We start from the raw sequence: 13,110 nt of genomic DNA on the forward strand, positions 1-13,110 counted from the left end.
TGCCACAGGACTTTGGTCAAAGCTGTCCAAGACAAAGACGGGCATCCTCACAGTCCAACACCAGACTAGGAGATGTTATGTTCAGAACTCTTCATCAGCTTTTAAAGTCACCTCATGAAAACTGTATGATACAACAAAAACAGACAGGCAAAATGAACTCTAGTGGGCTGCACACCAAAATATTACTCTAAGTTCCACTACTGCAATCTTTCCACTATAATCACTGCTGAGAACCTACCTCACAACCATGGGCTATTAAAGAACTTTAGGGAAAGCAAAATGTAAGAGGCCTTAAAACACTTGATCACACATCAGGCATGTAAATGAAAATATATAGAAATGCACATTTAGACCTTTCAAAACCAAATTGAGACCTTATAAGATCCCATGGAAATTAAGTGTAAAGGCTTATAGACAACTGCTGCATTAATTTAAGGAGTCAAACAGGAACAGTAAAATTCATCCTCTTGCAGAGAGCTCATTTCACACTTTAAGTAAATCTTGGGGGGGAAAAAAAAAAAAAAAAAGTACTGGTGTTCTCCCAGAACCTTTTAGGACTTGAAATGAACCCGAATCTGCAAATACAGCTTCTACTTATGCACAGAAGCTGAATCACTGTGACATCCAAACATCTCTCCAAATGAGACCAGTACAAGAGTTTAATGGCTAGTAGTGACATCCTAGCTCTCTGTGTATTTTCTTGCTCACCCAAACACTTGTATAATTCACAGCTGTCAGTATTGCACGATTCATTTCAAGAGTGATTGCAATCACATTTTGACACTACTGCTCCTATTAAAAAGCAGCATGGTCTAGCACTGCCCTGTAATGTGAGCAGCTGAACAAAGATCATTTTCAAGGTAAAGCTTGTTCAAAATAATGACAAGGATTAACCAGACACATTGCACGTAATAGCAAGACACTGAACTTCTGACCCAGCATATCCCCTTCATGACACCTCCTGCTGTAAAATCTGTTCTTTGCTCATAGCAGTCATTCTGCCAGCAAGTAAATTTGAACATGAAGAAAAACTAGCATTTGGTTTTGGTTTTTTTACAAGAAAACACTCTTGTCCTCACTATGTAGCATTTCTATCTGTTTGAAGAAGCTTTATCAGATGTTTCTATATTTCAGACCTCTTAAGATCAGATATTCAAGTTCAAAGCACACACCCATTTCATGTTTTCTGGTCTCTAAAAAGCAATCTAAAAATATATATTTTTACAAGGAAGTCTTTCAGTTATGAACACTGACAGGTTCTCTAGCTTCTTATACATGACTCAGCTATTTACCACATATTTGGTGTCAAGTAATTTCCTACAATAGCTTTCTAATGGGAAAAGAAAGCTGTCAGAAGAGCAATAGATTCTTATGTGAGCTCTAACAGAGCAACTAAGCCAACCCCTTCAGGTTTAGGATCACGCTCAAAGCAAAAACATGACTTCAGATTCCTTCTGATACTGATAAAAGAACTGTACCTTCTGCTGCTGCTTAATTTGACAGGTATTTTACAGAATGAAGATCATACACTTGCTCATACCAACAACTCCTGTTAGCCAAAGATCAGAATTAGCATTCAGCGAGTACTCTGGCACTTTCTTTGCAGGTCCTTGCAGAGATGTTCCAGATACAACACAAGACTGCAAAATTTGCCTCTATTTCAAACCCTTTTTCAGGATTTTCTTTTTCTGAAAAAGTAGCCAGAATATTTGCCACTTTAGTTCTAAAGATCTAGAAATGCATTTTCTTTATGACTTCTCAAGCAGAATTTTTATTTGACTTCTCTCACATTTATTTGTAATGTTCCTTGGGGACAAAGCATGCGCGCTTTACAGTTCCAACTGTCTGGCTTACCGACTAAGAACAGCTACAAGGGCTGTTAGCAGTCAGTTCATACCAGAAACTTCTACAAACATGATGAGAACAGAGTTTTATGTTATTTATTGCAATAGGCTATTTTCCCATCAGCTTCACTAGAATTTCTTATCACATTGCTAATGTACTCTACACCCAACCAATCTTGTGCAATATACACTGTGTGGCAGAAATTTAGAGGAAACCCTGGCTGCAGAACATCTCCCAGTGGAAGATTCAGCATACCTGTTAGAGGAGCTAGGGGTAGAAAAAATATCAATGGCTGGTGTAGTCATTATGCTTCCTGCTGCAGTGGACACAGGAGAAGCTGCCGTGGTTAAAGAGGTATGAGGTTTCTTTGCAAGTTCTTTTAGGCGTTGCTCCTGTTGGGAAAGTGAGCTGGTGTAAGAAATCTGAACATTTGTGTGTATGACACTGGAGGTACACAAAGCAGAACTAAAGAATTATTTATTCCACACGCTAGTGTTAGCCACTTGTAATTACAAGTCAGTGGTGCCACAAATGCTTCAGAAAACTATTTTAACAAACCCTCCACAAGCCGTACCATCTAAGTACACACAAAGTTCCAGCACTTTGCCTATAGTACGCATTCAGTATTAAGAACTCTGTTTTCCCCTTTGCTTCTTTAGGAATCCTAATAAGCTATCAACAAGAACACAGGAAAGGCATTTTCAATTACAAATTCTGTATGCCTACCTTTAAAGCTTTTAAGCGAGCCTGTTCTTCCTCTAACGCAGCTTGTTTTTCCCTTTCATCCACTTTTGTGAGGGACAGGCCAGTACTTGCAAGGGAAGAGACAGCATTGGAAAGGGTGGTAGCCCTAAAGTAATTGGACAGGAGAAAAACTGGCTGTGAACAGATGACACGTGATAGGAGCTTCACTTGTATCCACCCAGTCTCCTCCTGAGCTCTCTAGAGCATTGGCTATATCTTACACTGCACAAGTGAAAAGTTTAAATAAGATACATCATATGAAATGCAAAATTTAAAAAGTCTGGAAATCATGCTGTCTACTCTACTGGCTTTTGGATTTTCCACCTTAAATGCTTCCCCTTCAAACTGCATCACAAAACTCACAGTTGAAGCCTTTGCTCTTTTCCCGTCTGCCTAAAATGACATTATTTGTAGGCACACTGCAATCTCCAGTCATCTGGGCTCCCTTTCAAATTGTTATTTTAATGGGCTTAGTGAACAAACTATCAATGCTTTTAATATATTCCAAGGAAATATATAAATTACAAGGAAACTTGTAATTTATCATCATGTTTAAGGGTATGCAAAAAGATTTAAAACAAATACTTAAACTTTTGACAGAGTAATCATACAAAAGAAAGCAAATATTCTAAAAAATAGTGCAATAACAAAATAGTGCCCTAATAGTCATCACCACAAAGAACTTACAAAATGTTACTGCCTTAGTTTTTGAACATGCAATAAAAAATGCTATTTAATTTTACAAGTCTTATCCCCAATATTTATGCTTTGTTAAATTTAAACAATGAAATTTGGCATGTAGAGGACTCCTCTATATTGCCTGTTGTGTTTTGGAAAGCATTCACAATAATTTCATGCCTTATACCATATGCATTATGGCTTTAACTTCCAATTACTTTCAAAATTCATTCTTAATGTAAGGATTTCTGGAAGCATTTCTTTGCTTTTGACAAAACAGGGATTAGAGCTGAGATGTAAAAGTCTAAGGATATGTATTTGTTTATGATGCATACCTCACAGAAGTCTAATTCTTATTATAAAATGAACATTTGTAGGCAGTATGTGAAAGAAACTTAGGTCCTCTCTGGAAGTACAGGATCAAATGCTAAAAGCCTAAGCAGGGATGCTCGAGGAGGCCCTTACATGTCCTTAGATTCTAGTTCTGTTGACCTGGGACAAGCTGTTTTAAGATATGACAACTTGCTAATCCATCACTGCTCATACAACACCTTTAAGGAGGCCTCTTCAAATCTTAATTTACAATGAAATTGAAAAAAATTGGATTTAACACTCGATTTGAAAATTATCCAAAAGCAAAAGGATTTAAGCACCTGCTTGCAGCTGTGGAATCTTTGATTTTCTTCCCCTCTAGAGAAGCTAAATGTTGTTCCAAAGCATCAAGAAGGCTACTCGGTGCCTGCAAAAAGACATTGGGGAATGTATTTGAGGAAATCAGTAGTCAAAACATTTTCAGAGAATGCAACTGCAGGGCAACAGGGACAACAGCTCAGAATACTTCTACCCCCTCTTGGCATTCTGTAGGTATTTAATGACTTCCAGTATAAGGTGATATTCTCCTCACTATATTATTCCATCAAAATGATTTACCAGCAAGGATTGAAATAAGTCAAGAAATGTTAAAATTAACAGCTAGGAAACAGCAAGCAGACAAACAGAAGCAGTCAGTATTTTAAGAGACACTAAGAAGGAAATTGTACCTAAAGTCATTTCTCTGTACATGCTCTGCAAGCCTTCACATTAATTTCCATAGGCATATAGCCAAAAGCAAGGCTGCTAAAAACCACAGCTTTGTAATATCATGTAAGAGTTTCATTATGTGATCTCACAGATATAAACTGTGTCTTCAAGCACAATGGAAACAAGGTTATCTTAAAATTCAATTAGAGAATAACAGAAATGATATAAATATTTGACAACAGGATCACTGAATATAAAAGCCAAGCCCTGACAGAGCCTGGATTTAATCACAAACTTAGAGCTGACTTGGTGACGATGCACACAAGAATGCATAAGTGAGTGCCATAATGGCAGGTTTTTCTGACCATGCAGCCCCAAACACACACACACATGCACTGGCAAACACGTAATAGGTTTATCTACCTGTGAGAGATCTGGTATGTCTCCTCTGTCAATTCCAACTTGCTGTAATAAAACAAATGAGCTTCAGAACCTGTTTGCTTTTGTTGAAGGCAAAGATGCTCAGAAAGTAAACAACATCAACATGAAGTAATGCAAAAAGCACACACCTGTTCAATATAAATTTGAAATCTCCAGAGTCTGTATTCTGTGTTGGTTGGTTGTAATAAATTCTTGTTAAATTAATATACATTGAAGTAGGTGTGTTACACAGATATTTTAACAGAACCTTAGAAATAAGAGAGTAAGAACCCAGTGTTTTAGAACCTGGAGAAGTTTGCTTATTTTACAATTTATGTGGCAAACTCAGATTCAGTGATACACAGGATATATTTGATGAAACAAAGCACCTTTGAAGTTTTGTAAAGAAACATTTTTCTAAAATGCAGATGAAACTTAGGATATCTGTAGCAGGACATATACTGTTACAACAGAAAGATCAATACTCCTAACTTCAATTGATGGTCTCATTAGCTGAAGACAGTATCTCTGACAGAGTCACTGTCAGGACAGAGAGCAAGCCAAGCTTGAAAGCTTGTTTTTTTGGTTGAGAGATATCAATACCAAGAGAATAAAAACAAGAAAAGGAGCACACCTCAACTGAGGAATTCCATAATATTAGAACACCAATTTAGCAGTGCTCTAGAAACAAGAAGGCAACAGACTAAACACATATTTTGAAAAACACACAAACTAAACATTTTGCAAGGCAATTGCTTTTCCCTCTGTGAGCACACCTAGAGCAAGAAATCTTGAAGAAATCCCACGTTCATCTGTTTGTCTCAGTTGCTTATTTGTGAAGCTGTTATTTCACATAAAACCTCTGGTAGAATTATGGGTTTCATACCAGATTACAGCTAGAATCATAGAAAGCAGATCACTATGAAGTTCCTTTGTTTGTTTAAAGCACGTCTCTTCTTCAAAGAAAGCTCACAAGTATTATTAAAATGCACATTAATACATTCTTCTCAAGTAAAAGATAAACCAATAAGCACATCATAGTCAGGTTTTTCAAAACAGCCTCCAAATGAACTAATTACCAGGATAGAGATGAACAGGATGACCCTTGAGAGAATAGCAAATAAGCAGGAAGGAAGAAGCATCTGTTTTATGATAAAATAAGCACTTCACAAGCTGTTTCAAATAAAGGGCAAAGTTGACTGATTTAAGTTTACCTCTGCAACTTTAAGGAACTCTGAGATCCGTGTCATCCTAGTGAGGAACTTCTTATATATATCAAGGCCTTCTTTGCATTGGTTCTTTTTCATATCAAAGTATTTTTCTAGAACCAGTAAGAATATTTGCATTAAATAAGAAATCAAGATTTGCAAAGCATATGCAAAGTAAAAGCATATAAACCAAGACAACCAGAAAATACCTACAGATCTGTTACTATGATAACTGCAGAAGTCACTCTGCCTGACTTGCACCAAATGACAAAAGCTCTGTCAAATGTGAACTATTGGTTCCATGCATGCAATTATACCTTACCTTGCAGGTACTAGGTACCACAAAAGCATAACCACCTTGAAGAGGACAATCAAGTTTAAGAATAGGTCACTCAAAGAAATGTAAATTCATCTTCTTGGAAAGAAGAAGAAACAAACAAACAAAAAAAGGCAGTTTTACAAACTGGCAGTCAAATATCTACTCAATTCCAATGGCCAGATATCAGGCAAGATTTTCATCTTTTCTGACAAACTAAGGCCTCAATGTCAGGTGCAGTGAAGTACAACTGATTAGAAAACACCAGTGCTGAAAGTAAGAGGGTCCCACTCCTCCTTTGTAAAGCCCTCTCAAGGCCTGTTTCTTTTATTTTAATTAAGCTTCACTCAAAGCATAAGTGAAAGCAACAGCATGTTCCTTCTTACCGAGGGAAAGCAAGCTGACAGGGGCTTCAGACTGAGGACTGACTGACTTCAGATTGCCCCTTACTGACTTATTCTGGATTTTACTTTTCATTTTGCAGGCACTGGGTAATGACAGCAATCAGGTAGTTTCATCCAATCACAGCATACAACAAAATTAAGCAAGTCAACAGATTACTTTCAACTTAATTATTTTCTAAATTTAGGCTCCCCTTCATCTCCAGTATGTGCAAGTGAAAGAGCCTTAACCCTGAATTGGTAATTCTCCTTAAAATATAAGATATACCCTAGGAACATAAGACAACCAATCATGGAAACAAAGCAACACTGAAGTTTCAATAGCCAAGCAATCACTGATGATGTGACTTCAGATTTGTAACTGACCATAACTGATTCCTTTACTATGAAACACAAACTGTTTCTTAAGAAAATCTCCAACCAACATCAACATAATTCAGGTTTGCCATGCAGTTCAATAAGACAAAATAAAAAAAACCACTAAATCCAAAACCTCCAACAAAGCAATGCAAGAAAAAAAATTAGGTGAATAAAATCTTGGATGGGCTTTGCTTTTAGATTTTACCTATCCCTGGGTACAAAGCAAACCCCCGGTCAAATGCAATTGCATAGAAAAGCATTGGAAATAACAGTAAAAATTGGATGTTTTACAGTAAAACAGTTTCAGTTTCTCAAGAGAGCAGCTCTTGTGAATCTATTCCCTGAGTTCCCCCCAAAGCTGAGCATTGCAGAAAGCAGCTGTATTTACCCAAGAGGTTAATAATCCCTTCGTTATATGCCGCAAACAGTCTGATGGCATCTTTGAAGAGGAGCATAAAGGCAGCATTAATTACACCATTTGTAAGTTCATTGCTATTAACCTAGGAAGATCAGAGAAAAAGTTAATTGAACTGGATTGATCTCCTACTGGAAAACTTCTAGTTAAACTCCAGCACGGTATCTCAAGACAGGCCTTCCAATCATCTCACTGGCTATTAGCAGAAAGCAGCACCATAACAAACCAACAGCTCCTCTCATCACAGAATTAAATCAAATCATTCTGGCAGACATTTTTGTTAACCAATGCTAATGTTAACTAACATAACTAAAAGACAGAGGGCAGAAATAATCAGCTTTTCAACAAACAAGCGATTCTTACGTAAGGTACACAATAAAAACACAGTCATTTAGCACAAAGCATTCTCTCCAGTGAACATTGTATCTATTTTTTCTGATTTCTTGGGGGTATACCAATGAACAAAATGGTCTGTGCTCTTTAAGCTGTGCAGGTAACATGGAACCAAGTGTAAGACCTTTAATCTTGACCTCTTTTACACGTTTGTACAACAAGCTGATGGTATGTTAGAAATATACATGCTGCTAAACTTACATTAAAGTCAAGAAGTGCATCCATTTGATTTTGTATAATTGGTACAGTTTTTAAGAGTTTTTCTGTGCTCATTGTTCTCATCACTCCATCAGCCCTGTTGTGAAAAAAACCCAAAGAAAATTCTTTACATGAATTTTGAAGGCAATTCTTAGTAAGAAACAACAGAAAATATATCAGGTCATCAGAGAAACCATTTAAGTCTCTGCCACACAAAGCCATCCCTGCCGTGTTCAGGAATGGTGTGTAGCCAATATAACTGTAATAACAGCAGCGCAGAAAGACAACAACTTATTTGGTCAAAATATAAATCCAAGATGAATTTTTACTCAGAGAAAATGAAATTGATAGTGTTTAGAAATATAGGAGAGCTACAATGCATCAGGTAACAAAAAAAGCTGTAAAGATTATCTTTGAAGCAATTTTTTATGTATTCTTTTTCCAATCACCCAATTATTATTTTGTGTCAGTTTGGATTCTTTTCAACTTAAGGAGGTAAGAAAGAATAAAAAAATGCAGCTGTATGTTTTTCAAGCTTTTTCAGAAAGATTCTAGAGACTACATGAAATTTCCTTTTAACGGCTGACTACCAATATTTGGTTGTTTATTAATTGTTCAGATTGAATAGACTAAGATTGGTTGCACACTTGAAAAAAACCCATCAAATGAATACCAAAAATATCTAAGAAAAGCAACAACTGAGGAAGAGACTAAATCCCCTCAGTGACATGAAACAACTGCTTTCTGTAAGACAAATCAGACACCCTTGCAGTTCATCAGCATGCACACAGCAAGCCAAATGCTTCCTGTAAGTGCAAATCTCATAGTGCATCTTCACAGAAAAGTTTGTGGCTGTTCTCCAGGTTGGAAAGCAGGGGGGAGCATGCTGCTTCCAGCTCTCTACTTGTGCTCTATATTTACCCCTAACAGCAAACACAAGAAATTTAATGGGGCAGAGCATGGGTGCAAGGGGCCTGAGAAAAATCAAGGAGTAGAAAAGGCAGAGTGCTGCCACCAGAACAGTTATTCCTATTGGCTCACAGAAGGACCTCCAGGCACATGGTGCCTCTTTAGATCTAAAACACTTGATAAAACAACTGTGTATCTTTCTAGAGCAGCTGCAGCCACCTTATCACACACAAATCAGAAGTGTGGAAAATGCTGTTTTGTGTTGTTGGCAATCCAAGCAACTCTAAGGGCAGAAGGAGCAAAAGGAGCACAACCATCCTCCTTTTACTTTACCATCACACTTCAAACCAAAATGGGCTCTACAGTCTTAGCAAGGAGGCAAAAGGGATTTGGATAGTGTTCTGAGTCCCATTCCAAGTGCCTTTACAATATTAATGCAAAATATCATTAGACAGCCCATTACTACAATTAATTTATTCAATAGTATTAAATTTAGATTTCTGTGGATTAAGCATTAAGTTTTTCATTTCAATATAGATTCACCTATGTATGGGTGATATAGGACACTCAAATGTAAAACTAGTTTTATACTTTTAAACCTTAAAAAGCACCACACAAGAAGATAATGGCAAAGATGGAAAGACTCAACTGTGATTGCTACCTTCTCTCCAGCTTTCCCAAAGAAGAGCTCCAGATTAATTCCATCATTCACCATAACATGTAATTTAACAAACTACTGGTGCTCTGCACTGTGTTATTTTACATGTAAACAAACAGGTACCTAGTCTCAAAACAACTAATTTCTCTTAAATGAGCACACTTGCCAGGGAAAACTTGAATTCCTATAGAGCAACTCAGGATAGCATCTGCTAGAACAATTTGTACTATTAAAAGTACAAATTTACACTACCTTCAAAAGGTAGTAAACTTCACACAGATATTTTGTAACAAGAACAGAAAAACACCAAGAAGGATTGCAAGGTGTTTCACCTGTCATTTAAACCTTCCAGAGCTACAAGCACAAATAATTTGCACAGTCCTCTATATTACATAAAAGGCAAAGTACATAATCTATTGTGACAGATTTGTTCAAACCTCTACTTTTTTATATATAACCTTCCATGCGTACCATCTTTCATTCCTTTACATTAAACTGTTAATGTTTAAAGATAAAAAATTACAACTGAAGTAAAGTATCTTTTGCAATATACATTATTAGGCAGTTGAGTCTTTGTGTGTCATGGGAGATTTTCAAAAGAGAAAAGGAGTCATTATTGTCTGCATCAAGCCTGAGCTAACATCAGTATTTTTTGCTTGAATTACAGGACATACAATAAAACCTCAAGATCAGTAGAATAAAATGCAACCCTTACCCTCTTTTTACTTTTGTGAAGTCAAAAGCCACTTGTCTATAGGAAACTGCTTTTTCATTCAAATACCTGCTATACCGCCTGATAAACGTTGACATATCATACCCTAAAAAACAAATTTCAGAGGTTTATTACCCATCTAATGAAAGAACAAGAATGTTTTCTAAAATAAAGCACAAAATATTAACACAAGACAGCTCCAGTGACTATTTAAAATTGTGCGAAAATATAATCTGAAAATAACTGCGTACATCATTGTATTTGCCACATTAATCAAACAGACAATACCACAAATACCTAGACAACCTCAACTATGTAAAAGTTTACACTTCACTTCCTAAGGAAATTGCTTCCAAAAGCAAAACAAAGTAATTTTTATGCAAGTTCTCTTATGCCACAATAGAAATTACGATCAAAAAAATTAAATGATGCATTCACAAAGGCGTTCACATCAGCTCCGCAACACATTGTCTCATTTGCAACTGAATAGAAAAAAAAGGCTTTGATGGAAACTCTACAATATGACAATTTTTTCTGTTAAGACAGCAGTGATAGGAAATATTTTGATAACTGTCAATCTAGGGGTATAGACTAAAAAAAAAAAAAAAGATCTGTTTCTTGTCTACGGTGAGACCATAGAAGTTAAAACTCAATAAAAAGACAATTTGGTAAAGCCTTGGTTATAACTGAGAAGGTTTCTGTCCTCAGGCAACAACTTTGGCTGCCTGTTCTAGTACACTTGTGGCAAAGATCAGAAGTATATAAGAAGCAAAGACAAAGCAGGGAACCACCTTAAGAGAAAAAACAATGACAGCTACACCTATAGGCAGAACTGCACTGAACTGCAGCACAACAGGTTGGAAGCCTATTTCAGTTGAAAAACTTTAACCAGAGAAACACTTACTTGCCCACTGAATTAGTCTCAAAGATAAATGGAATGATCTTTGACTAATTTCCCAAAAAAGTAATTTTAATTTCTTTTAGATACAGTTCTTGTCTCTTTGACATGATGTATGTACATATGATGCATTTTTTAAAAATTAAGTTAATAATCAAAATTGCTTCATTTGGAGAGGTCTATCTCTGTAGAAATAAGATGAATGCTGAGATCTCTATCACTAAGGAAGTGAGAAGTCTTTAAGTAAGCCTGTTAGAAAAGATGCAACAGGTTCCCCCAGCAGACAGCTCCTGTCACACCATTAAGCATTTTATTTAAAAAACGCAGCCTGGGGTAAAATGGACAGAAAAGTTACTTCCTAAATGACAGAGTTCATTAGAGTAACCAAGTTGTCTCTGCTGTTCCTCAGCACATTACTAACTTTTAATGTAAAAGAGACACCTTACCTTGCAATCCACTTTTGTCTAGGAAATTGCTCAAATTAAACAATGTGTTTCTGGACGCCAGATACTGGATAAACCGCTAGATGAAAGAGACAAAATGGAATATTTTTACTGAGTTACCAAGGAGAAAGAATTGAGGTAACAGTACTAGAAACTTTTTATCCAGGTTATAAAATTCAGCTTTTATGCCTTAAGACTGACTTCAAATCTGGAAACTATTAAAAAAACAGCTAAATTATTGAAGTAAGCCAGTTATCTTTTTATCCATAAATCTGTGAACAAATCCAAGTAGCATTTTTTTAGAATATGAAACAGAATATGGAACTCTGAACTTCTGAAAAAAATCCCTTCAAATACATTCTCATTTTACATGCCCATAGTTGTTTCACTGACTTCAATTTTATAAACTGATTTAATTTTACCAATTAGCCAAGTCATCTTTGTTCAGCATGCATTTGTAATGGTATTTAGCTTAAATATGAAAATAAGGTGATGTAAATGTTAGTTTGCTTATAAATCAAATATCAAACATAACAATCCATATAAAGTATTAACACTGTATCAAAATACTTCTATTTATACATAATGACAAATTATGTTTCACAACAATATTCATCTTGTAAAGACACATGTCAGATCATTGACACAATTTAATAGGAAAAAAAATTTTGTACAGAGCTGCTATAAAAATAAGCCAATCATTCAGTAGCAAGAAACATTTTGACAAAAGACAAAACCAGTGTTGATTAGTGGAACATTTACTACTTCATTGCTTTTATTAGCATACATAGGTTACATAAGAAAAAGACTGGAGAAGAGTAAAGACACTGAGCTATGAAGGAATTAAGCCAAAGCTGGAGGCACCATCCCTGAAGGTAATTGGAAGACACACAGATGTGGCCTTTGGGGATATGGGTTAGTGGTTGGCTTGGCAGTGCTGGGTCAGCAGTTGGACTTGATCTTAAAGGTCCTTTGCTATCTAAATGGTGCTCTAATCAGTTTCCAATCTTACTGTTCAAGCATGATTTCCAACTGTGAAAACTTTCATTTTGAGCAGCAATCTTATCCTCACCACTTCTGTAATACATTTGGTAAGCAAAATTTTTTTGGAAATTCTATTCTTAATGGAAAGTATTTCAGACAGTGGTCCCATGAAATACTCTTAATTACTATGAACTATTTTGGTATCAGTTTAAAATTCCTATGACCCTAAGTGCAAAGTGTATAGTCTGTTTTGAAAAGTGTCAATTATCACAATGAAAAAGTTTAAACTTCAAGTCAACAACAGAAGTTTGCCCTCTTGTGGCTTAGTTAGCTTTACAGAATCAATTTTCACCCAGACCAGAAATAACCTGCAAGTGAAACCAGTATATGTTTAAAAACTTAACCTCTCCCTCCAAACCAGACAAGTCAGTCAGAGGAAGTAGTTCCTCCAAATGCAACTTGAAATGAAAAATGTTGGCAATTTGCTAAAGCTATCTCAATTCCAAAG

At 36.1% G+C, this 13,110-nt stretch overlaps 1 protein-coding gene across 3 annotated transcripts in view; it reads right to left on the reverse strand.

Annotated features, from left to right (window-relative positions):
- PICALM (phosphatidylinositol binding clathrin assembly protein) overlaps positions 1–13,110 on the reverse strand; it is a 66,237-nt gene that overhangs the window by 26,376 nt on the left and 26,751 nt on the right. For all 3 annotated transcript variants that reach the window (XM_083885258.1, XM_083885257.1, XM_083885256.1), the window contains exons 3-11: positions 11,622–11,697; positions 10,281–10,383; positions 8,002–8,095; positions 7,381–7,492; positions 5,922–6,028; positions 4,711–4,752; positions 3,921–4,006; positions 2,572–2,695; positions 2,101–2,237 (exon numbers count right to left, since the gene is read on the reverse strand). In XM_083885258.1, coding sequence (XP_083741384.1) covers positions 2,101–2,237; positions 2,572–2,695; positions 3,921–4,006; positions 4,711–4,752; positions 5,922–6,028; positions 7,381–7,492; positions 8,002–8,095; positions 10,281–10,383; positions 11,622–11,697 — 881 coding nt within the window. The remainder of the gene's footprint in view (positions 1–2,100; positions 2,238–2,571; positions 2,696–3,920; positions 4,007–4,710; positions 4,753–5,921; positions 6,029–7,380; positions 7,493–8,001; positions 8,096–10,280; positions 10,384–11,621; positions 11,698–13,110) is intronic.

This window comes from Zosterops lateralis (assembly GCF_965231275.1).
Source record: "Zosterops lateralis genome assembly, chromosome: 2".
NCBI classification, from domain to species: domain Eukaryota; kingdom Metazoa; phylum Chordata; class Aves; order Passeriformes; family Zosteropidae; genus Zosterops; species Zosterops lateralis.